Consider the following 25,787-nt stretch of genomic DNA (forward strand, 5'->3'; position numbering starts at 1 on the left):
ATAATATTTGGCCCTCTTACAGCAAGCCGATGAACTAACCGCTGTCAATTTCAAGCGCCATTTTTACACAAGCGGGTAACATTCGTTTGCATTCCCAAACATTGTTCGCTTGTTTTTTCCTTCAATTTATTAATTTAATGAGTGAATAATATCAACCAAGATGCCGCCGCGTTTAAAGCACATCGAAGTGGAAAACTTCAAGTCCTATCGTGGGAGGAAGATCATCGGACCACTGAAACCGTTCAACGCCGTCATCGGTCCGAATGGATCAGGTTAGAATTGATGCCTTTTGTTTTTGTACTTGTTTATATTGACTACTCTAACTTCAAATTTATAACTTCACTAATGTTGTAACTTACAGGAAAGTCGAACTTCATGGACGCCATCAGTTTTGTTATGGGAGAGAGAACTCAATCTCTTAGGGTCAAGAGGCTCAGTGATTTGATTCATGGTGCTGCAATTAACAAACCCATTTCTAGAAGGTAATAAAAATTGTTTTTTGGTCGCCATTTTAATTTTAATATGAAAAACAAATGAAAGTTGATGTAACTAAAATAAAAACTTTATTGATGATGAAATTCTATTTCTAGCGCTTCAGTAACGGCCGTTTTTTATATGGATGATGAAGGAAGTGAAGTTGCCTTTCAAAGATCCGTTCAAGGATCGTCGTCGGAATATCGCATCAATAATAAGGTACAAAATTAACAATAACACAAACTAAATGTTATTAATTGTGCGCCCAGAACGTGCTTTCTTCAGAGTTATGAAAGTGGGTTTATGCTGGCACAAAGAGCAAGTTATATTCCTTAAAATTTGTTTTTCGGCCAAGAATTTACTTGAAAAACTAAAATGCTACTATAGGAAACATATCCATTTAAATTAAACTTATTTGAGCAATTTTCTTATTGTATTTTGTGTGTTTAGATTGTATCAAGTCAAGAATACATGTCGGACTTGGAAAGATTGAAGATTAACGTGAAGGCGAAGAATTTCTTGGTTTTCCAAGGCGCTGTCGAGAGTGTCGCGATGAAAAATCCGAAAGAAATGACTGCTTTGTTTGAGGAAATTAGTGGGTAAGAATAAAACTGAAACAATAATACAATAATAACACTGATAAATAGGGTTATATCTATTTATTTATTCAAAATTTAATTTAATTACTTCAACAAACGATAAATTATTGTAGTTCTGGTGCGTTAAAAGAAGATTACGACCGACTTAAGCACCAAATGCAGAAAGCACTTGAAGAAATGAACTTTGCATACCAAAAGAAGAAAGGCATCAACGCAGAACGTAAAGAAGCGAGGCTAGAAAAGGAAGAAGCCGACAAATACGCCCGATTAAGAGATGATTTGGTATGTGTTATTTAATTTTGTGTCTTTTGTCGTTTTGATTAATAATTTTCATTCACAGAATGAAAAACAAATCGAACAACAATTATTCCGTCTCTTCTATAACGAACGCGACATGAAAAACTACGAAAGCGACTTAAAATCAAAACAAAAAGAAGTAGAAAAAATCGAACGCAAAAAAGAAAAAGCCGAAGAGGCGCTCAAAGAAAAAAAGAAAGAACAGGGCAGAATCGGTCGAGATTTAGCCAAAGTAGAGCAAGATATTCGCGAAGTTGAAGTGGAAATCTCCAAGAAAAAGCCCCAATTCATCAAAGCGAAAGAACGTGTAACTCACATGCAGAAAAAGCTCGACAGCGCGCGTAAAACACTCGAACAAGCGCAGAAAGCCGACGAGGCGCACAATCTCGACGTGAAAAAACTAGAAGACGAATTAGCCGAAGTCGAAAGCTCAAAAAGCGAATATGAAAACGCTATTGCCGGTGAATCACAAAGCCAAGGACGTGATGTTCATCTTGAAGATGAACAAGTGCGTGAATATCATCGCCTGAAAGAGGAAGCAGCGAAACGCTCAGCAAGATATATGCAAGACCTTGATTCGGTTAATCGCGAGCAGAAATCCGATCAGGATCGGCTGGATAACGTGGCGAGAATGCGCACAGAAGCAGAAAATACACACAGACAAAAAGAGCATGAGAAGGAGGAGATGGAGAAGCGTATTGATAAATTGAATGAACATATTAAGACTTCTGAGCAGGCTTTGCATGATCAACGACAATTGCGACAGGATTTACAATCAGATGTTGGATCATCAAAGGATCGTGTACAAGAAGTGCAGAGGCAGTTGGAGGATGTAAGTGAGCAGTTGGGTGATGCACGAACAGATAAACATGAAGATTCTAGAAGGAAGAAGAGGCAAGAGATTGTGGAGAGGTTCAAGAGTAATTATCCTGGTGTGGTAAGTTTTTTTATTTTCTTTTTTGTTAAATTTAGTTTGGATTTTGATGTTTTTTGTATTTTTAGTTTGATAGGATGATAAATATGTGTCAGCCGACGCATAAGCGGTATAATGTTGCCATTACGAAGGTTTTGGGCAAGTTTATGGAGGCTATTGTTGTGGATACAGAGCAAACAGCGCGTAATTGCATCAAATACTTGAAGGAACAAATGTTGGATCCAGAAACTTTTCTTCCTATTTCCTATCTGCAGTTGAAACCGCTGAAAGAGCGTTTGAGGAATATTTCTGACCCGAAAGGTGTGCGTTTGTTGTATGATGTTCTGCAGTTTGATCCTCAAGATATTGAAAATGCTGTTTTGTTCGTTACGAATAATTCTTTGGTGTGTGAAACTCCTGAGGATGCTATGAAGGTTGCCTATGATATAGGTGGACGATATGACGTGAGTTTTTATTTTTATTATTTGTTTTAAGTAAGAAATAATAACAAAATTTGTTGTTTTTGTTAGGCTGTTGCATTGGATGGTACTTTTTACAATAAATCTGGTATTATTTCGGGTGGTTCATTGGATCTTGCGAGGAAAGCAAAGCGTTGGGATGAGAAACACATGTCGCAGCTGAAGGCACAGAAGGAGAAACTTACTGAAGAGTTGAGAGAGGCTATGAAGAAGAGCAGGAAGGAGTCGGAGTTGAATACAGTCGATTCTCAGATTAGAGGAACTGAGACACGATTAAAGTATGCCAAAACCGACATGGAGAGTACAGTAAGTAATTAAAATTTAAAAAGTTTTAAAAATACAAATAATATTTTTATATTTAGAATAAACAAATCCATAAAATCAACGACGATTTGAAACGCCTCTCGCAAGAAATCGCCAAATACGGCCCTGACATTGAAGACATCGAGCGCTCAATGCAAGTCCGCGAGCAACAAATCGAAGAAATCAAACTCCAGATGAACAGCGTCGAAGACGTCGTCTTCTCCGACTTCTGCCAAGAAATCGGCGTGAAAAACATCCGTCAATACGAAGACCGCGAACTACGCACACAGGAAGAACGCAAACAAAAACGCCTCGAATTCCAGAAGCAAATCAACCGTATCACTTCAAATTTAGAATTTGAACGCAGTCGTGACACTCAAACAAATGTAAGTCGCTGGGAGCGCACCGTAAACGACGAGGAAGAAAAATTAGAATCATGCAAAAAAGCCGAACAGAAACAACGCGATGAAATCGATAAAGATTTGAAAACAATCGAGAAACTCAAATCGGATCGACTCACACACAAACAAGAATGTGACGCGATGGAAGAAGAAGTCGGAAAATGTCGACGTGAAGTAGGCACCATCGCAAAGGATATACAAGCTGTTCAGAAACAAGTCACCAGCATCGAGAATAAAATCGAGAGCAAAAAAGGCGACAGGCATAACATCCTAATGCAATGCAAGATGGACGACATCGCTATTCCAATGCTGATTGGAAACATGGAAGATATCGTCCAACAGGATCATAATCAAAGCACATCGGATGTAACAACATCAAGTGTTGTATACGAACGAGAATCACGTATACAAATTGATTATGAGATGTTATCCGACAATTTAAAAGATCTCGAAGAAAAAGATGAGGTTAAAAAGATGTCTGACAAGTTGCAGAAGGCGATTAATAACCTCCATGATACTTTGATGAAGATTCAAGCGCCGAATATGAAAGCGATACAAAAACTTGAACTCGCACAAGGAAAACTTCAATCAACAAACGAAGAATTTGAATCGCTGCGTAAACAGAACAAGAAAACAAAGGCGGCGTTTGAAAGAGTGAAACAACAGCGTTATGAACGTTTCACGAAGTGTTTTGATCACGTATCGAATGAAATCGATACGATTTATAAGAAATTGGCGCAGAATCAATCTGCGCAGGCGTTCCTCGGTGCGGAAAACCCCGAGGAACCATTTTTGGACGGGATTAATTATAATTGTGTCGCGCCAGGTAAGAGATTCCAGCCGATGTCGAATTTATCCGGTGGAGAGAAAACTGTCGCCGCGTTGGCGCTGTTGTTTGCTATACATAGTTATCAACCGGCGCCATTTTTTGTTCTGGATGAGGTGGATGCCGCGTTGGATAATACTAACATCGGTAAAGTGGCTAAGTACATCACGCAGAAGACCGAATCGCTGCAGACAATTGTTATTTCATTGAAAGAAGAGTTTTATTCGCATGCGGATGCGTTGATTGGGATTTGTCCAGAGGTTTGTTATTTTAAAAGGTTTTCAATTTTTTGTGTTAATTTGTGTATTGTGTGTTGCAGCCTGGCGATTGTTTGATCAGTCAAGTTTTGACGTTTGATTTGACAAAGTACCCGTTGTGAGAAGGTAGTTTTTTTTTTAATTTTCAGTTTAGTTTTTATTATACCTAATAAGATATAATTGTATAATGGAATCAATTTTCGAAAAATTATGATTGGTAAGTTGACGCGTTGTTGTGCTGTACAAGTTGCCTATAGTGAATGCTTGTACTCTCCCTACTCCAAAGCTCCACGCTGTGCGATTTTCAGATGACGCTGTGCCACATCACGTCGCGAAGCGAAAACGCAACTCTTTGCGAATTCCATGCGTTCGATTAATGACTGAAAATGCCCCTTAATTCCGCAGCTAATGGTGTCTCTCGTTAGACTCTCGGCGCGTCGAGTGAAAGCTCCCCACTTGCGCCGCTTTCCCAGCTTTCACGCCGCGTCACGTGACGTGCGCCTCTGGTTGGTGACGTTTAACCACTCGCTCGTGTGTCAGGCGAGCGCGCTGTACGCACACCGTTCAGTGTACGACCGAATTCGCGATGACGACCCAGCAGAATCCGCCTTTGACTCGAGGAATTGTTAAACAAGTAAGTACTGAAACGTTTGCACGCGCATCAACGATGCGAAATGTGTTTCCTGTGCTTCGGTTGTGATTTCGGGCGCGTTTCGCGATGGTTTTCAGTCAAAGTTTCGTCGCGGCGGCGACGTGTTTGTGGATGAGTTGTTTCGGTGATCGGTGTGTGGGCCACACGTTGCCGAGTGGCGAAGAGAGTGCCTGGTTGGCACGTTGTGTCGCGATGCGCACATATGGCTGGCGCGAGCGATGATTTGCGGTGCGCTTGTGCGAAATTCTCACTGAAAATCATCACCTGCGGATGAGGTTTTTATTATTGTAGGGTTTGCGGATGTGCGTTGAGGGATTGTTTAGGTTGATTGCGCGGTGTTTGAAAGGTCGGGGTAGCATAACCTCTCGGTGTGAGTTGGCATCTCGAGTCTCTACGTGAGAGTTGGTGACCTTTACAAATCTATGCACTAGTAGTAATATATAATTAAAAAATAAATCAAAACGTGTTATTTTAAATTAAACGAATGGAAATTTATGAGTAGGGTTAAAGTAGCTTTAGGTAAAACGTGTTTGATTTACATTTCGAATATTTGATGATAGAAAATGTTATTGTAACTTATTACTCATTGAGTAAACTTAGAAATTCTTTAAAAAATTAAGTATTTGTGGTGGAAATACCGTAACAGCGTATTAAGTTGCTTTAAAACGCATATTTGAGCATAAAAATCAGTGTTTTGTTGGAATAACGTGGAATTTTAACGGTTTTATTTGTTATTCGGTGTTTATAAATATAATTCAGGGTGTTTACTGCGATTATTTTGTAAAAAAGTTTCAGTCAGTTGCGTTGATTATTAAAAATTGTGTGATTTTTTGCTTTAAAACTAGTAATTATGGCCTAGAATATTTTGAAACATTTGAAATATTGTTGTGGTTATGCAACCCAACATCCCTACAAATTGCAATGCAAATTTCTATAACTTAAGCACGATTTTTCAGCTAATTTGTTGAGGAAATCATTTAAACACTACTGAGCATATAACCTGCACAACAAAAGATTAAACAGTTGCCTATTCGCGTAAAATCCCCAAAAATGTTATTGAAAAACACAAATTTCTTTAAAAACTTGAATTCTACGTTGAATTCTGTATAAAATAGGTAAATATCTTGCAAAATACTATATTATATAAAAAGTTATTAACAAATAATGTAAATTCTCCTATCAAATAGCAAATAATTATTATATAAACCATTATTTACAAAATATTAACACAAAAAACATGCACAATTTAATTTTTACAATTTCAAGTTATTCTAAAGTATAGTTTAAGATTAATATTATAAAAATACCGTTATCACAAGTACATAACACTAATATTTACCTTGTTTTCTCCCAGGTTCTCTCCGGAGACTCTGTTATCATCCGTGCATTGCAAGGTGCGCCCCCACCAGAGAAACAAATCATCTTCTCCGGTGTCACCGCACCGAAACTCGCACGCCGCGCCGTCGAAGGCGCTGAAGACACCAAGGACGAACCATGGGCATGGGACGCACGTGAATTCCTCCGCAAAAAACTCATCGGCGAAGAAGTGAGCTTCAAATTCGAGAAGCCACCAAACGCGACACGTGAATACGGGGTTGTCTACCTTGTCAAAGATGGCGTCCCTGAAAATATCACCGAGAGCCTCGTCAAGGAAGGTTTGGTCACCGTGCGCCGTACACCTGACAACGCAGGCCTGGCTGAATTAGAAGACGCTGCCAAAGCCGCAGGCAAAGGTAAATGGGGCCCGAATCCATCCGAGCATGTCAGAGACATCAAATGGTCCATTGAGAATATGCGCGCGTTTGTCGACAAAGCCGGTGGCAAACCCATCAAGGCAATCGTTGAACACGTCCGTGACGGTTCCACAATCCGCGCCTTCTTGTTACCAGAGTTTAATCATATCACTCTGATGATTTCCGGTATCAGGTGTCCAGCGTTCAAGATTGACGATAAAGGTAGACCTGACGCAAGCGTAGAAGTTCCTTTCTCAAAGGAAGCAAGATTCTACGTTGAAACCAGGCTTCTCCAGAGGGATATTGAGGTTATCCTTGAGTCTGTCAACAATAATAACTTTGTTGGTACAATTCTGCATCCAAAGGGTAACATTGCCGAAGCTTTACTCTCTGAGGGTCTTGGTCGTTGCGTTGATTGGTCCATCGCTTTCATGAAATCCGGCGCGGATAAACTGCGCGCTGCTGAAAAGAAAGCAAAGGACGCTAAGAAACGCATGTGGAAGGATTGGCAGTCCAATGCGCCGATTATCCCCAATAAGGATAAGGAATTCTCCGGTACGGTTGTTGAAGTTGTCAACGGTGATGCCCTGATGGTCAAGATGCAAAGCGGGCTGGTGAAGAAAATCTTCCTGTCTTCCATCCGACCTCCCAAGGAGGCTGGCCGTGCGGAGGGTGAAGATGGTAAACCAGTGCCGCGTCCGAAAGGCTTCCGTCCTCTGTACGACATTCCGTGGATGTTTGAGGCGCGTGAGTTTCTGCGCAAGAAGTTGATTGATAAGAAGGTGCATGTTTCGGTGGATTACATTCAGGAGGCGAGGGAGAGCTTCCCGGAGAAGACCTGCGCTACGGTGACGATTGGTGGTGTGAATGTTGCTGAAGCGTTGGTTTCCAAGGGCTTGGCGACTGTGATCAGGTACAGGCAGGATGATGATCAGCGCAGTGCGCATTATAATGATCTCCTGCAGGCTGAGACCAAGGCGGCCAAGTCGCTGAAGGGTGTGCATGCGAAGAAGGATATTCCTAGTCATCGTGTGCATGAAATTGTAAGTATTAGATAGAAATATTTCGTTTTTTTTGTACTTCTACTTTTAAAGACATGAAGTAGACATTGCGCATGCGCATTAATCTACGGAGTAGTATGACGCCATTTAAAATGTCAGGGGATGTTAGGCAACCAAAGCAGCATGCGCTGCTGCTGGTCATGTCGGTGCAGCGCAACATGGCCGTATTTGATTTCGAGCGCATGCGCGAACTCTTATGTATTTATAACTTTAATTTCCTTGAATTAATTTAATTTAATTTCATTAATTTCTTAATTAATATATGTTTTTTTTTGTTAGGATTCCGCTAAATCGAAGCAATACTTCTCCTCCTTCCAACGTGCTGACCGTGTAAACGCCATTGTGGAGTTTGTGGCGTCCGGATCGAGATTACGTCTGTACATCCCTAAAGAGCATTGTTTGGCGACGTTCTTGCTCGGTGGAATCAATTGCCCACGTGGTGCGCGTCCTGCAATGGGTAATCAACCACCCACTGCTGCGGAACCTTTCGGTGAGGAAGCGCTGGTCTTTACCAAGGAGCGTTGCCTCCAAAAGGAGGTGACCATTGCTGTGGAATCCACAGACAAGGCTGGTAATTTTATCGGTTGGTTATGGATCGATAATGTTAATCTTTCTGTTGCGCTGATTGAGCATGGTTACGCTGCGATGCACCCGAACGCTGACAGGTCGAAATACTATCGTGAATTGAAGAATGCTGAGGATAGCGCGAAGGCTGCCAAGTTGCGTCGTTGGAAGAATTATGTTGAGGAACATGAAGAAGAACAGAAAGTTGAGGAAGACAGAGCGAATCCCGAACGCGCTTCGAATTACGAAGAAGTTGTCATTACTGAAGTGACGCGTGAGGGTACCATCTACGCGCAGCTGGTTTCGAAAGGGCCCAAAGCCGAAGCGATGAGTGTTAAACTGCGTCAAGAGTTCCAAGCCAACCCGCCACTTCCAGGAGCGTACACGCCGAAGCGTGGAGATATTTGCGCTGCCAAGTACTCGGTTGATGACGAGTGGTATCGCGCAAAGGTTGAGAAAGTTACTGGCGGCGAAGCGAATGTGCTTTTCATTGATTACGGTAATGCGGAGACGTTGAGCACGTCGCGATTGGCTAGTTTGCCCGCTGGTTATACCAGTGATAAGGCGCTGGCGACGGAGTATTCGCTTGCATGCGTTACGCTGCCGAAAGATCCCGAGTACTTGGAGATGTGTCTCAAGTACCTGCGCGAAGACACCAGCAATCGTGTACTGCTGCTGAATGTCGAGTACCGCGCGCCTGGGACCCCGCCTGCTGTCACCCTGCTTTCTGAGAATCGTGAAGATGATATCGTCAAGAATCTGATCACGGATGGTTTGCTTTTGGTCGAGAAGAGACGAGAGCGACGATTGGCCAAACTCGTAAGTTGCAAATGATTAAACAGTTGCCTATCCGCGTAAGTTCAACATTGACGCCATTTTCCGCTCTGATCCAATCAAATATCACGAAAAATGACAGCCAGCGACGATATTTGAGGCGCGAAATTTAAAATTTAAAATGAAAATGACATTTTTATCGAGTTAACCAAAAAATTTACCTACTAATATTTGTTTTTTGCTGATATAATTTCCTTTTGCAGTTGACTGAATACAGAGCAGCTCAGGATGTCGCCAAGAAGAACCACTCGAACATTTGGGAGTACGGCGACATCACCGAAGACGACGCCAACGAGTTTGGCCGCTAGCCAGCTGACAAATTAAACTAAAATTGCCGTTCATTAGTTTACACGCGCGGGTGAGACGCACGGGGGTAGTACGAATGTTTATATATACATTTATATAACACACACACACAGACACATTTACACACGATTTCCAAGCGCGCATTTCATATATATGTATATAAAGCGGTAAATAATTGATTCGAAAGTGCAAGCGGTGCAGATATATATATTATTATGGATCAGGAGCATTCTTTTTGCAGGCAATTTTTATAGATGTTTTATATAGATGTATATATTTGGATTTGTAATTTAATATTAATGAAGGCGACAGCGATGAGAGGATGGCGGTGCATCTGCAAGACTGGCGATACGACCATTTTGAGTTTTTGTAAGAACTGATCATCTTTGTTGAATGTTAGTACCGGCGTGCGGCACACGTGCAAATTCATTCTTCTTTTTTTTTATACGAAACTATTTGTGGGACATTGTATTTTATAACCGAGGCGTAAACAAATGATTTATGTTTCGTTGGATAACCGAGGAACGATTAAAATGATTGATATATAATTTACCAACGGTACTTTTTAATAGAATTAGTATCATTTTATTCATCTTCCGCCATCATTTGTTCGATGAGACGTTTTCTTTCCTCGGCTTGTCGTAGTTTCATTAATGTGATGCTCTCGAAGTCTGTTTCTTTGATGGTGTTTGATTTTACTGCCTGAGGGTTGGGTCCTTTGCCGTCTACCCAGGATAATTCCAGTGGGTTTTCTGAGAGGCCTTTTTCGATATCAACAGCCATTTCCTAGAAAATAATATTATTAGATTATGTTAGGCAACCCACTATGCATCGTTGCTAAGCAATGCCCAAACAACATGGCGTTGTGTAACCTTACCGCTGATCTTTTCGTGTCGAATTCAACAAGTGCCGAGCCTTTCTTCTTTGGTGACATCACTAAAACCGTAATATTCCCATACTGAAATGAAAAATATTATAAGTTTGTGATTGTTTACGGTAAGATGACATTAGATTAATTTTTACCTTTGATAAAAATCTATGCAACATGTCTTGCGTGTAGCCGCCATTTTGAGCATCGTGTTTGTCGCTTTTCCACTTAATCTTAATTCTGTGTTTACTAGAATCCCAAACTTCTTCTTTAACTTGTTCTTCTGCGAATTGTTTTCTCATTAATTCCATTTCTTCTTCAACTTGTTTGGAGCCTTCTTTTCTTAATCTGTCAATTTCTTCTTTAAATAATTGCGCTGCGGATTTTCCTCCCTGGCCACTAACCGCAGCTTTTTCTCGTGCTTCTAAGTCTTCTTTAAGTTTTCTTCTTTTACTATCGAGTTCTGAGTGGCGAATCGCTGCTTCTTTTCTGCCTTTGAGGAGTCTGTCATAGGCTTTTCTTGCTGATTCATCTGTGAGGATTTCAAGGATTTTTGAGAGTTTATGAAACTCTGCGGCGGCATTTTTATCATCAGGATTTTTATCTGGATGGCATTTTAAGGCTTGTTTTCTGTAGGCTTTTTTAATCTAAGCAAGAGGAGTAAATTGAGTAAAAAATATATTGTAAGATAAAACAAATTAATGTTTATTACGTCTACATACATCTTTTATTGTTGAATCAAACGGAATTTGTAAAATTTCATACAAATCTTCATTTTCTGGCTTGAAATCTTTTAAATCCATGATTATTTCAGTCTAGTAAGTTAAAAGTTATCTATATTTTAAGTTTACCGAATAGTTTGCGATTATTTGTAGGTTAAACTCATTTGACAATGTCAAAAGTGTAAAAACTGTTTCACATAAATTCATATTTTCACTAAATAATATTAAATTAAAGTTGAATTATTAGTAAATTCTAATGTATTTTTACCCAGAAATACTTAAAGATTATTTACTAATGATTTAATTGCGATAATAATTTAAATAAAGTAAAATACCAAGATAAATATATGACAATTGTGTGAACTAGTCTTTATATGTAGAGTATTCCAGTGGGGATACAGTAAACATACCAATCGAGATCATTTGTTCATTTTCATTATTTCGGTTTCAGCCACAGGACGAGCAGGATCTCGCCGCACTCATCATTTCACTCACCACCTCCACCGGATAATAATCCACCCATTCTCATTCTCTTTTGCTATGCTTAGGTGACGCACCTCGCCTCGCCTGCTAGCCGCCCCCGCAGCAAATGGACAACTACGTGCAGATCAAAGACATGCGGCCAGGGCTGAAGAACGTGAACGCGCTCTTCATCGTGCTGGAAGTGGGCCATCCGACGCTGACGAAGGAAAACCGTGAGGTGCGCACATTCAAAGTCGCCGACCAGAGCGCCTGCATCAACGCCAGCGTCTGGGATGAACCGGGCGTCCTGCTGCAACCAGGTGACATCGTGCGCCTCACCAAAGGCTACCTCAACATGTGGCGCAACTGCCTCACACTCTACACGGCAAAAGGTGGTGAGTTGCAGAAAGTGGGCGAGTTCTGCATGGTTTTCAACGAGCATCTCAACATGAGCGAGCCGAACAACACGCCAAACATGCCGATGACATCCATTGGACCACCAAACAACGTTCCATTGAATAATGGGACGAATAATGGTGCGGGGAGGGTTGGTCCACCTGTTCCACAACCAGCGCCAGGATTACAAGTCAATCAAGGACAGCAGCCGGCAATAGTGCATAACAATTCGACTGGAAGTGTTGGTGGTGCTGGTGGGAAACCAGCTATGCAGCAACAAGGACCTGCAGGTGGACAGGGTACGACTGGGGCGCAAAGTAGGTTGAGTGGTAATGGACCGCCATCTTCAACGGGTCCAACGTCGCAAAGCGGGTCGAATAATGATAATCAGAAGTCACGGAATCGGTCGCGAGGCGGACAGCATCGAAATCGTCATAATAGGACTTAGAGTGTATACAATGTAAGCGTGAGTGAGTTTTATTTACTCGAAGGATGTAAGATGGATAGTTGTAAGGAAATACATTTTTATTATTTTACGATTGGCAATACTTTGCAAGATGGCGGTGTAAATAACGTGCGGACGTGCGGTTGCCATGGCAACAAGTAGAGACGCAAATATTTAGTCATGTTTTTGTGTTTTTTAATACATTTTTGTAGATACAAACGTGGTAAACATTGTAATCTTATATTTTATTGCAAGAATTTTTGTTTTGACCGCTGTTTGATTTTTGACAGCTGCCGGTGTTTTCTTTTTGTAAAATAAGCGCGTAAATTATTGATTATTGTTATAATTGTGGAAATATTTCACAATAACAACTTTAAACTCGTTTGTTTATATATTTCTAATCATTTAAATTGTATTTTTGAATATTTAAATGATTTTGTTTGACATATTTACTACCGCCATCTTGCGTTGTGTGTATAACTGGTTGCCGCACGTCCTTGAACGCCAGTTTTTGGGTGTTTGTGATGTTAGGTGAAGACCTGCAGATTCTAAATCGAATGAAATAGTGCGATTCCACCCTCGTGTACATCCCAAAAGGTGTGTTAATCTAAAAATGATTGATCTACGATCAACGTGATGTAGTTTACATCATCATAACCGCTAGAATGTCGAAGAAATGCAAGAAAAGCGACGCGAATTCTTCCTCCTCACCCATGGCGATGTCGAGGTCAGATAAAAAGCATTCAAAGGACGCAAAAGACTCCAAAACCAAACCAGCCTCCAGTGATTCTAAACTCAGCGCTGTTATTGGCTCCGCCAACGTGAAACGCTGGATTCAATTCAGGAATTCATCAAAGTGTCAGAACAATGAGGAATTTGTTAAACTGCTACTGGATCTTGCAGAGAAACATCTCATCAAGTAAGTGTACCTAACAATAAACATTCAAACATCAAATTTAATTTGATTTTCTATTGTTTTTTACATAGAAATACTTCCAAATGTGCAAACAAAGATGGTAACCATGGCAACAGTGATGGTGACAATGAGCAGAAACAAAAGCCAACACAAAAACAACCTGATGTTTCTCCTGGTAAGCAAAAGAAGGAACACAAACATAAAAAGCGAAAATCCGACGCCTTGAAGCAACCTGCACAAAATGTCGAATCTATTCCTAAACCTAGTATCATGGTTAACATTTCCAATGATTTGTTAACACCTCTACAAGTTCCTCCAGTGCAAACTCAACAAAAACCAGCAAGTCAAGTTTTATTGATTGAAAACATTGTTAAACCAGTTGTAAAACAAGCAGAAATTAATATTACCGACATTAAGATGAAAGAAACAAGTGAAAAAGTTGATAAAAAGTTGAAATTGAAAGAAACTGAGCATGATACAAGGAAAGCACCTGAATTATTACAACAAGATGTGAAAGATATCATGTTAACATCAACTCCTACTGTAAAATCAACATCAGCGTCACCAGAAACGTTAATTAGTAATAATTCTACTTGTCCAAGCTGTGAAACTGATCATTTACCAACTGAACATGATCAGTGTCTGATAAAACATCCGAAAATGTTTATAAACGACAGTATTACGCTTGAAACTTATCAGAATTCACTAAATAATGAAGATGATGAGATTGTGGAGTCCTATGCATTGAAATCATTCCCTCCAGGGTTGAAATTAGATGATGTTAATCAATCTGGATGGGAAGGGCAACAAGGCGTGTTTTGTACGCAGCTTTTCGATGCGTTTACACAGTTTGGACCGCTTGTAGCGCCCACAATCAAAGAAGTAGATGTTCCTGAAGATTGCACTATGCGTTTTATGTTTGAGATTATCAAGGGTGAAACAGATCGGGTGTATTTCAACGCGGAGAGTGAGGATGAGAGTAATTGGATTAGATATTTACGGCCTGCGGCGAATAGAGAACAGCGGAATATGTTGGTGGTGCATAAAGAGAATTATTTGTATTTTATTACAACTAGGAGTGTCACTAAAGGAGAGGAACTTGTTTACTGGCAGGATGATTTTAGTGGGAATAAAAAGAAAATGGAGAAGACTAGTAAGTGATTTTTAGTAATGGCGGCCATTTTATTTGTACTAATTTTGAATTTTTGTGTTTTATTTAGCTTGTGGTGGTTGTAATATGACATTTCAACATCCACTGTATTATCGTATACATTGTTCGGTGTTCCATGATGTCCGTTATAGTCTAACTATAAGGAAATATCACTGCAAAGTGTGCGGGGCTGCTGTGTTAGGTAAAGAGAATATTATGAAACACGCTAGTGAGTTGCACAACGGCCAGGGGGCGTATCAGTGTCAATTTTGTAAAAAGGTATGCAATTAACAATACATTATTGGATATTTGTGGCTGATTTTTTTGTGTTTTAGTATTTCTTAAGATTAAATTATCTCGAAATGCATCGCACTTATGGTTGTTCAGCGAATCCGCATCGATCGCGACCTCTGTGCGACTTTTGCGGGCGGAAATTCTGTCAACCGCAGAAATTAAAAGTGCATATTAAACGTATGCACAGTGGTAAGTCATCATTATATAATGTTTACATGGTAGTCTAACTTGAATTTTCAAATTTTAAGATATGTCGGAAGTATTAAAAGAATTCCAATGCAAAAACTGCATGAAACTACTTGGTTCTCGCGCTGCCCTCCAGCGACATTTTAAAGAAGTTCATCAGAAGCAGATGGACGGCGCATGCGCGTGTAGTAAATGCGGTAAAACGTTCCAGAACAAAAGTAATCTCAAGATTCACATGTTAACACACAGTGGGATTAAACCATTCAGGTTAGTTTTTAACCATTAATAAAATTTAATTTAAATTTGTATTTATTTTATCTTTGTGTGTATATAGATGTAATCAAAGCACATGCGCCGCTGCATTCACAACAAAACAATGTCTACAATTCCACTACAAGAAAGTGCATGGCTACACAGAGGACATGATGCCGAAAATTGAACGTAGCGTGGATTACACTTTCGAAGCTTACAGTGGTAATCCAGATGATGATCTACAGGAAGCCATCTTGGACTCGCAAAAGACTGACACAAACGCAATCACAACGGACGTCACAGAAGTTTTAACCAATCAGGTTAAACCTGATGAGGAGTTAGAGATTGAAGAGACGACAATACGTCTCACCGACCAATCATCGAGCTCTGCATCGAATTCAACCCCAGCTCCAAGTCCACCTAACATGGAATCCTACGCGCCGAATATTAAAATTCTCACCAAAGGATCCAAGAAATGGATTGGCGAACAAGACGTGTACGCGCAGGATATGCAACCCAATGAGCATCAAACAATCGCACCTAGTGTAACCAACATAGGTTACAATCGCCATGAATCCAACGCTAGTTTATTGGTCGAAGCAGCGTTGGACTCAGTCTGCAGCGAACCTAATATAGACATAGATGTCGCCACCACGCCATGCGCCGAATCACTAGTTAATAATTTATATACTTTGTCGAATGTGAACGTACACGACGTGCACGATAACGATTCGCTGGCGGATGTAACCTATTCACAATCAGTTGATGTGACGGATTCGCGCGATATAAATCTCATTAGTCCGTCGGTCAACGAGCAGATTTCTGTTACGGACGACATTGATGAATTGCGCCATGGTCAATCAATGGGAATCGACTATTCTAGTTTCCATCAGGAGGACTTTAGTCCGCCGAACTCACCGCGAAACTTCCGAGATTACATTCAATCATCACCGCAAGCTATGCAACACAACAATCACAACCATACGCAGCATAATGTTGCTAGTCCGCCACGTTATGATTTCGGGTCGGCTGTGGTCAATCCCGAGTCGGATGATTCTAATAACGGTATAGGTGTGCAGAATTTATCTCTACACGCTGATAATGTCACAAATAATACCCGTGACGGTATACAATTAGACCTTTCGATTTATAAATCGCATTATGCGTTCGATTCTTCGTTTTTACGGAAAGACACGAAGAGATTCGAAGTTATAGATGTGACAGATCATGATCATAACCACAAAAGTTACCTCATAGACAATGAGGATACGAATAAATTTAGTCTTAACGGTAATGTGGATAATGATAACCTAGACAGCGAATTGAAAGACTTTGAAGGCATGGAAGACGCGGATGTTGACGGAGATGTAAATGAAGATGGTAAAAGCGATAAAGATTTAGACTTGTCAATGCGGTCGAGTGTAACAGTACCGGATTTACGCTCTAAATTTGAATTGGATCTTGATTTGCGAAAAACTTATGAAATGGACGGTGAAATGCGCAGGTCCTATACTGATTCACTAGATGACTTCAGAATGAAGTCTTATGACCTGGATAACCTTGACGCGTTGCGCAGTAACCTTGAAAGAAAAACTTATGAAAGTTTGATTGAAGATTTCCGCACTGATCGTAATTTTGAACCTTTGGTTCTTAATCCTTCGGAATTACAAGGATTAGACATGTCTGCGCGAGGTTATCATAACTATCCTAACCTCAATAGATATCATCATTTATATACGGAGGTAGATCGACCTACGGTGGATCTGAGGTTGAATTATTCCCCGCCGCCGCCGCCACCTGCGTATACACATCCAGATATACTTCGGGTTTCGCTGGATCTTGCGCAGCCGCGACACAGCGTTGATTTGAGTCTGCGCTCACAGATTGCTAATTCTAGATTATTGGGCCTGGATCAAGGGCGGTTATTACCGGGGGATTTGACTGTTTCCGCGCCGAGACACATTTCGGATATGTCGAATCGTATCCTCTCGGATCACACGACGAATAGGTTATTGGGTAATGATCAACTCGGTGCGCAGCGTATGCTGCAGGATGATAGACTTTTGGAGCAGCCTAGGTTGTTGGAGCAGAATAGATTGATGGGTAATGGTGCAATGTCACCGGTTTCCTATTCGGGTTATTCTGTTTCGCCTAGTCCGTATCATCCGACTGCGTTGCCGCCTCGGCCGCATGTTACTTCACCAACGCCAGCGCCCTATCATCATTACTCGGCTTATTATTGAATTTCGTACTCGTACTGATTGTTTTCTAGTCATTTGGTTCAGATTATGTGCCAAAATATACTTGTTTCTATGGATTTAGATGTGAATACTTTGTAACATCCTGTAGTGTTGTTTTGTAGTACACTGTATATGGTTGTAGTTATGTGTGGTGTGCGCATGCGCGCCATTGGCGTGTGTAGTGTGGAGGATTGTATGCGTGGTAGATTTTCGGCAAATCGGCAGTTGTGTTTACGTCACGGCCGCGTCACCAAATTTTCGTCCCCGTCGTGGTCGCCGTCGTCGTCGTAGACCAGTCTCCAAACGTGTCTCCGCGTGTTGTCGCTCCGCCATCATCACAAACGAAACAAAAGCCAAACGCCAAGATGGAGATCGTCGCCGAGCTGATCAGCAACAAGCTGGCGCTGCTGGTGGTGCCCGTCGTCGTGGTACTGTTTGCACTTGTCTTCGCTTTTGGGTTCCGAAGTGCTGCGCAGCCCAAGTTTGAAAAGGTAGCCGCGTCTGCATCCGCTACCGCTGATGATAAGAAAAACTCCAAGAAGAAGAAGATTAAAGAGAAGGTGAGTGGTTTTTAAGATTAGTTCTGCTTATCACGTTGTAGGGTTGTGATAAGCCGCGTGCGATGGTCGGCTGGGTGACCGACGACGGCGACCTATTGTTAGAAAAGTGGGTTAGAGCTGTGGCGCGCTCAGTGTCAGAGTGTCAGGTCCACCATATGTTTCTTGATAATTATAAATAACTTGCAGTAATTATTTTCGGCCGCGAGCCACCGGCTGCTTGTCTATTCCCAGACGTTGACTCACATTGCTTTGATTACAGAAAACCACTTCCAATGGACAAGTGGTGACTGAAAAGGTGACTCCAGTCAAGGAGAAGAAGTCGCCGGTGAAGGAAAAGGAGGCCGCCTCGCAGCAGACGCCCAAGAAGCAGGAGAACAACAAGCAGGCCGAGAAGAACAAGAAGAACGAAGCACTCAAGAAGAAAGAGACTATCGAAGAGATCAAGAACAAGCGCAACAAGAAGACCGCCAACGAAAAACCATTGGATTACGATGATGGTGAATGGGAAACTGTTCCAACCAAAGCTGATAAGAAGAAGAAACTCGAGAGTCCCGCTAAGAAAGATAAGAAGAAGAAGCCCGAGGAAAAGAAAACCGTAGAGATTGACAAGCTTGCCAAAGAAGTCGTGAATAAGGAACTGCGTGAGAAAAACAAGAAAGAGAAGGAGGAGGTTACTACAAAGGTCGTTGTTGAGAAAGTTGAAAAGGTCGAGGAAGTTAAAGTAGAGGAACCAGCACCGGTTGTTGAGGAGAAGAAGGAAACCAAGCCGAAGAAAGAGAAGAAACCGAAGAAGGAGGAGGAAAAGAAACTCCAAGCACCAGTTGAGGTGGTGCAGAAGGTGGCTGAGCCTGTTAAGGAACCAGCTGCGCCTGCTCCAGCAAAGGCTGAGAATGCTGCTGTGTTTGACGAACTTGGTGGTAAGAATTTAGCAAAATTTATTATATTTTAACATGATTTTTATTTTATAATGTATTTGTTAATAGATACGTGGACGGAGCCAAAGGCAAAGAAGAGCAAGAAGAAAGCGCGTCGCGACAATTAGTTCACATCTTACACGCGCTATCAACAATTTACAATTGCTACGTGACGGTGTCACAATTACCCGACAGGTTGTGTTTGTTTGCCTGCAAACAAAAGCAATGCAAATCGGTGGGTAACTAAACAACCAACGGACGAAAACAAACAAACAGTTGAACTTGCATTCCACAAAGTAAAAAGAGTAAAAAGTAATATATTAAATAGTGTAAACATGTGAAACATAGGAAAATTGTAAAAAAAAGAAACAGTACACCACTACGAAACACGCGCAGAAATAACACCACGCGGTAAATATCGTTGTGCCAATTGATTCATTTTGTACTCTAAACATATTTTAATATTTTAAATTTAGTTTCAACGTTTTAATGTAAAAAAAAAAGCGAAAGAACGGCAGCCTGGTGTGGTAATCTCATACTAATCAAAACGAAACACAATGTTAGGGCGAGAACAATGGCCTTAATCGATGATTTCTTTCATGTTTGCCACGAAACAAACGATAAACGATAAGATAAACGGATAATAATAAGCATAGGTATTAAGAGAACACTATTTTGCGACGATACATTTATGTAAATGGAATTAATTGATTTCTCTATCAACACAACACACACACAGATACACACATTCATACCGAAAAACGATGACGTGCGCGAGACTGATGCTTGTGTTTAGGTTTAAACGTCTTCCAGCAACTAGAAATCATCATCAGACATCAAGTCATGTAAATATTAACACGCCGACGAGAGCGAGCATCAACACATGTGTACTACGGCTAAATATTGTGTTTTAATTATCATGTTTGCATTTATTATTTGTGTGTGTTTTTGCACATTCTTGCTTCTTTTTTTTTTTATTTACACTTTTGTTGTTGTTTTGAGTGTGCGTTTATAGTTTTTATATGAAATTGTATGAATGGATAGGCGATCTCTATCTTGTAGCTTCCTGAATGTGACTGATTGTTTTCGATTTTCCATACTTGTAGCTGTACTAATGCATACAAGAAAACACTCACGAGATGAAATATGAACATAAAAGCTAAATCATATTTTTTAACTGTACATAAGATAGTGAATTATATATAATATACGATATATCGGGGGTTAATCATATGTAAGATTTAAGAGTGTAAGCACAACGATGCGAAAACTTAAATTATTCATTACGGTGGTGTATAGCAGGAGTATGATTAGTCTACATGTCGTAGACAGTACCAACTGAAAGAATACTTCAATACCTAATCGATATAACGTGAACGAGGGAACTTTAATAAAATAAATATAATTTGAACATAAAAATTCAAAATAAAGGTCTGTGGATTGTTATACATAAATCATTAACGAATTGATTTGTTTTTAAGACCGTTATCATTACGTTGCGTCAAAATGTGCATGTATTATAATTTAATTCTGTAAATCACGCCAAGATGACGCTAGAATGCACATATTTGCATTAAATTCGAAGCGCACTTATCGCTGCCAGTTGTTGGCAGGTAGTAGTGCGTGTTCCAGTGAGATCGCACGCGAATTACTGCAACAGGTTTTGTTCTTATCTATTTGTTTACGTCCGTGAAACGGTTTGCCGTGCGTCTTACACAGTGCATGAAAGTGTCTTGCATTCACGTGGTTGCAAATTACTAATCGCACTCACTGAAACTGTATTTCTTTAGCGAGATGTTTCAAAAACGATTAAATCGGTAAATCGTGATATGTTCGGTTTACGCCATGTAATATTAAGAAATGTGTTGTGTTCCTGATGATTTATAGTGTTTGTGAAATTATTTTCTGTCGGCTATTGGATGTCATGGATAACAAAGACTGTAGACGCGCAAACATGTTACCTTGTAAGTAATACAAGTTTTTATCTGACGGTCTTTGATATGTAGTATCGGAGTGCCGTGTTCTACATTGTATTATTTTGTTACAGAACTTGCCGTAGATGTAACGCGAGTTATATTGATAGTTGTGTGTATACGCATTTGTACTCGTTGCGCTAGGAATTGTAGTTTTTTTGTCATAACACGCGAACGCGGTCTAATTCTAAGTCCGGAATAACTTTATTAGATGCGGAATTTAAATCTGTATCTCCCTGTATCGAACTTTATTGCTGGAAAATTTTTTAACGCGAGTTATATTGATAGTTGTGTGTATACGCATTTGTACTCGTTGCGCTAGGAATTGTAGTTTTTGTTATAACACGTGAACGCGGTCTAATTCTTAGTCCGGGATAACTTTATTAGATGCGGAATTTAAATCTGTATCTCCCTGTATCGAACTTTATAGCTGGAAAATTTTTTAACGCGAGTTATATTGATAGTTGTGTGTATACGCATTTGTACTCGTTGCGCTAGGAATTGTAGTTTTTTTGTCATAACACGCGAACGCGGTCTAATTCTAAGTCCGGAATAACTTTATTAGATGCGGAATTTAAATCTGTATCTCCCTGTATCGAATTTTACTGCTAGAAATTTCCCTAACGCGAGTTGTATTATTCATTATTTATTGTGTTGTTAGTTGCATTTCTTTATCGCGTTGAGTAACTACTATTTTTGACGTATTTCGGCCGTGATGCATCTACAGTCTATGTTCCTTATAAGACGAGTATACGTAAATATTCAATGCATACTATATAGAATTGTTCTAGCATCTTACACTGTTACTATCTGTGTTTATAAACAAACAAATTTTTGTTATCTTTTGCAACTTTTGTGCCGTCGCCACATCCTCGGCACATGTGGTCGACTTGCAAACGGTGTTGGTCTAATTTTGATCGTCCGGTGAACTGCACGTTTAACAAACCTTTAAACTTCTTAATTTCTCTTCGCGTTATTATGTAATATTCCTAATTGATCTGTAATTGATTCGTTCGATTGCACGAGGGTGATGTGCGGTGTTTGTTAAACGCGGGTTGTATATTCGCAGAGTTAACGCGTGCGTGATTTACCTACGAGTACCGTCGACCGCCGGATACTCTTCGATTATATTCATTTAATGTAAAAAGACGTTATTAACTACATATTGAATTTAATAATTTTCGTACTTTAGTATTATACGCGTGTTTCATCGTGGCTGTAATGTGCGTAATTGATATGCCTATAAGTGATTGGATACTACAAAAGCGAAACATTTATTTTGCTTCAAGGTATGTTATTTGATAATAGTTTCATATTTACATTTAAAATTGATTGATAGATTGCTGTATTAATTTTGTCTTTTATCGCGTTGAATGTACACATTACAATACTCGTTGTTCAAGATTGTAGTTTGCCGTCGGCTGCTTACTTCGGTTCGTGTTGTTTACATCACATACTCGTACGTTGAATCTCATATTCATATTTGCAATTTGCAATTAATTTATAGATTGCTCTATCAATTATGTCTTCATCCCGTTTGACACAATAATTGTTAAAGTTTGTCGCGTGCCGTCGGATGCGTTTCTTTGCCCTCGCTGCAGCCTATGGCGTGTACGGTGCTAGGGATGATCCCCTATAAAAATTGTTAAGGTATCCTGTATGATTTGTGTACCTTACCTTTCATTTCAGCTACAGGTCAGAACTTTGTAAAGAATATTTTCTTTTATGTCCCTCTCTTGAGGCGACTTAAAAAATTAGGAAATACTTTTTTACAAGTCTTTAAAAGGATGTCCTTATAAGGAGTTCTCTCTGGGTGATCCCCACCATAAAAATCGTTGATATGTTGATAATTTCTGGGGACAGCGCAGAGACACTGGGGAAAGCTGTAGGATGGGCCGGGAGCCGGACGCACTGAAGCAGTGAGGATCGACCCGAGCGCCGGAGGCGCTCTGGGAGATCGACCTGCTAGACTGTCTTATAAACGACACGTGCCAAAAATTTAAAAATCTGATCCCTCCCCTGTTCTCTTTCTTTCTATCTCCTCCTCTCTACTCTGTTCTCTTCCTTTCTTTCTCTCCTCTTCTCTTCACTTCTTATTCTCCTTTTCCCGTTCTCGTTTCTCCATTTACTCTTCTCTTACTCTCTTTATTTTGGCTCAATTTGTATTTCAATTTCTTATATATTTCCTGTTGCACTATATGCAACCCAAATTTGCACCTGATATTTTTATATTTGAGAAAAATGCCTTCTATACCTAGATTCGATCCGTGTCTGCTAGCATGCCAGCAGGCATCAAGGTCTCCACTCTCGACCACCGAGTGTTTTACCATTATTATTTGACTTCTTCTATTTATGTTTCTACTTTTATCATATTTTAAAAACAACAACACACCAAGCAACAGTTATGTTTATACCTGCGCTACTGAACTGTTATATGCCATACTATTTAATACTGAAAACGGCAAAGACGGTATCAAATAGAAATGTGTAGAATAAAATTATAAAATGAGTATAAGTGTTTTTGGCTTAATAACTTTTAAAAATACATACAAGTAAACAGTGGTAAAAAATTAAACGCGTGTACACGAGAGCGCAAGGTGAACTAAGCAAAACTAAATAGCAACAATCATTCTGACCCACGGCGTCATATCGCTCTGTGCCGAGTTTGTTGGCCCGTGGCGTCACATAAGATAATAAAATATAACAAAACATTTCATTGAATATTTTTCTCCAAAATGATTTACCTTATTTATGGTTCGTTTAAAAAATTCTCCCCCTGAAACTTAAAAAAATCGTGGTATAATAATAGAACTGAACCCATTACTACACACTTGAAAAATAAACTTATGATACAGACAGTACACTAAAACAAGAAAAATCAGTGTCTCGAAACACAAAAATGCAATTTTTATGGCTTTCCCGTGAGAAAATGGCAAAACTAAGTAATAGAGATGATACAGAATTACAATACTCACAATTTGATGCAAAAATGGCCCTGCTGCAAGTTTCCGTTCAACTTCTACAGCCCTAAAACAAGAAAAATCAGTGCCTCGAAACACAAAAATGCAATTTTTATGGCTTTCCCGTGAGAAAATCGTAAAACTAAGTAATAAAGAGGATACAGAATTACAATACTTACATTTTGATGCAAAAACGGCCCTCCGGTGAGTTCCCATTCAATTTCTACAGCCCTAAAACAAAGCAAATCAGTGCCTCGAAACACAAAAATGCTATTTTTATGGCTTTCCCATGAGAAAATCGCAAAACTAGATTATAGAGATAATACAGAATTACAATACTCACAATTTGATGCAAAAACGGCCCTCCGGTGAGTTCCCATTCAATTTCTCCCGCCCTAAAACAAGAAAAATCAATGTCTCGAAACACAAAAATGCAATTTTTATGGTTTTCCCATGACAAAATTGCAAAACTAAGTAATAAATATAATAAAGAATTACAATACTTACATTTTGATACAAAAATGGCCCTCCGGTAAGTTCCCATTCAATATCTCCAGCCTTAAAACAAGAAAAATCAATGTCTCGAAACACAAAAATGCAATTTTTATGGTTTTCCCATGACAAAATTGCAAAATTAGATTATAGAGATAATACAGTATTGCAATACTTACAATTTGATGCAAAAATGGCCCTCCGGTGAGTTCCCATTCAATTTCTACAGCCCTAAAACAAGAAAAATCAATGTCTCTAAACACAAAAATGCAATTTTTATGGCTTTCCCATGAGAAAATTGCAAAACTAAGTAATAAAGATAATACAGAATTACAATACTTACAATTTGATACAAAAATGGCCCTCCGGTGAGGTCCCATTCAATTTCGACAGCCCTAAAACAAGAAAAATTAGTGAATCAAAACATAAAAATGCTCTTTTCATGTCTTTCCTGTTAGAAAATGCCAAATCTAGGTTATAGAGATGATACAGAATTTCAATACTTACGATTTGTGGCAAGTGGAACTCTCCTGCGAAACTTCGTTTAGCTTCCAAACCTGAAACACAAACAGAAATCAGTGCTTCGAAATGTTTATAATTTTGAATACTTTAGTTAATCACATACTTTATAAACTGAGAAAGAGAACTGTTGTTACAACCTGCAATGCGTGCGTTGATTTAATACTATTCCGACAGATAATGTTGAATAAAACAAAATATACAACAAGTAACGCGTACCGACCGGCGATCAGAACCAAACTAATTTCAAAACATGTGCGCTGTTGTATAAATAGTGCAACATACTGATAAGCGCCACCACACCTAACTGTATTATTGTGGGAAATACAAATGTTTTAGTTAAATTGCAAATTGGATCAAAACGGTCCATGTTACAAAAAATGTTTACTTCAATATTAGATATAGAATTATACAATCTATGAAGTTCTGAAATCAGATCTCTTAAGCTCCAACTTTTAATTTTTAAAACAAAAAAATAAATGTTTTACCTTTTTTTTCAGCTAATGCTGGTTTTTAATAATTGGAATTTTTAAATTCTGATTTCGCAATCTGCCTTTTGCAGAATATGCAAGCATTACTTCAGTAACAGTAACAGTTACAGTTTAGGTCATATTTTCTATGAAAAACAATAAAATAAATATCTTAATTTGATATAGGCAACTACATATACACCAAAACATTGAAACTAAGCGAAATTGACTTTTCACAGTTTGGCTGTCGATTGTTTCCCATACGATTC

General features: G+C 39.5%; 6 protein-coding genes across 7 annotated transcripts; 5 read left to right on the forward strand and 1 right to left on the reverse strand.

Annotated features, from left to right (window-relative positions):
- The first annotated feature begins 47 nt into the window (after positions 1–47).
- SMC1 (structural maintenance of chromosomes 1) lies at positions 48–5,073 on the forward strand. Of its 2 annotated transcripts, XR_010548826.1 has the most exons (11): positions 48–272; positions 362–482; positions 591–693; positions 925–1,073; positions 1,187–1,355; positions 1,414–2,307; positions 2,373–2,747; positions 2,814–3,068; positions 3,125–4,552; positions 4,612–4,766; positions 4,955–5,073. XR_010548826.1 is itself a non-coding variant. In XM_065305403.1 (10 exons), exons 1-10 carry the CDS (start codon positions 161–163, stop codon positions 4,669–4,671), a joined length of 3,666 nt encoding a protein of 1,221 aa, XP_065161475.1. In that variant the 5' UTR covers positions 48–160; the 3' UTR covers positions 4,672–4,770. The 2 variants fall into 2 exon arrangements, 1 of the variants encoding a protein (XP_065161475.1); XM_065305403.1 differs by lacking the exon at positions 4,955–5,073 and having other exon boundaries at positions 4,612–4,770.
- Tudor-SN (Staphylococcal nuclease domain-containing protein 1) lies at positions 5,044–10,247 on the forward strand. The gene is made up of 4 exons (XM_065305404.1): positions 5,044–5,183; positions 6,556–7,977; positions 8,275–9,378; positions 9,597–10,247. Exons 1-4 carry the CDS (start codon positions 5,136–5,138, stop codon positions 9,699–9,701), a joined length of 2,679 nt encoding a protein of 892 aa, XP_065161476.1. The 5' UTR covers positions 5,044–5,135; the 3' UTR covers positions 9,702–10,247.
- LOC135794208 (dnaJ homolog subfamily C member 17) lies at positions 10,234–11,467 on the reverse strand. Its single transcript, XM_065305406.1, has 4 exons — positions 11,290–11,467; positions 10,723–11,214; positions 10,577–10,657; positions 10,234–10,485 (listed from the first exon to the last, which is right to left on the reverse strand). Exons 1-4 carry the CDS (start codon positions 11,368–11,370, stop codon positions 10,285–10,287), a joined length of 855 nt encoding a protein of 284 aa, XP_065161478.1. The 5' UTR covers positions 11,371–11,467; the 3' UTR covers positions 10,234–10,284.
- A 180-nt stretch (positions 11,468–11,647) lies between these two features.
- LOC135794210 (SOSS complex subunit B homolog) lies at positions 11,648–12,683 on the forward strand. Its single transcript, XM_065305407.1, has one exon. It carries the CDS (start codon positions 11,879–11,881, stop codon positions 12,593–12,595), a length of 717 nt encoding a protein of 238 aa, XP_065161479.1. The 5' UTR covers positions 11,648–11,878; the 3' UTR covers positions 12,596–12,683.
- A 140-nt stretch (positions 12,684–12,823) lies between these two features.
- Positions 12,824–17,707, forward strand: LOC135794204 (uncharacterized). Its single transcript, XM_065305402.1, has 6 exons — positions 12,824–13,511; positions 13,580–14,661; positions 14,729–14,937; positions 14,994–15,141; positions 15,201–15,405; positions 15,473–17,707. The coding sequence occupies exons 1-6, from the start codon at positions 13,258–13,260 to the stop codon at positions 17,631–17,633; spliced, it is 4,059 nt and encodes a 1,352-aa protein (XP_065161474.1). The 5' UTR covers positions 12,824–13,257; the 3' UTR covers positions 17,634–17,707.
- Positions 17,708–17,841: 134 nt separating this feature from the next.
- On the forward strand, positions 17,842–20,558 carry LOC135794207 (DNA ligase 1-like). The gene is made up of 3 exons (XM_065305405.1): positions 17,842–18,190; positions 18,450–19,107; positions 19,174–20,558. The coding sequence occupies exons 1-3, from the start codon at positions 17,996–17,998 to the stop codon at positions 19,230–19,232; spliced, it is 912 nt and encodes a 303-aa protein (XP_065161477.1). The 5' UTR covers positions 17,842–17,995; the 3' UTR covers positions 19,233–20,558.
- Positions 20,559–25,787: the final 5,229 nt, after the last annotated feature.

The sequence above is a fragment of the Atheta coriaria genome, unplaced genomic scaffold (genome assembly GCF_025399875.1).
Source record: "Atheta coriaria isolate IRGN ID8LTWV9N9 unplaced genomic scaffold, Caltech_Dcor_3.1 hic_scaffold_6_pilon, whole genome shotgun sequence".
NCBI lineage: Eukaryota > Metazoa > Arthropoda > Insecta > Coleoptera > Staphylinidae > Dalotia > Dalotia coriaria.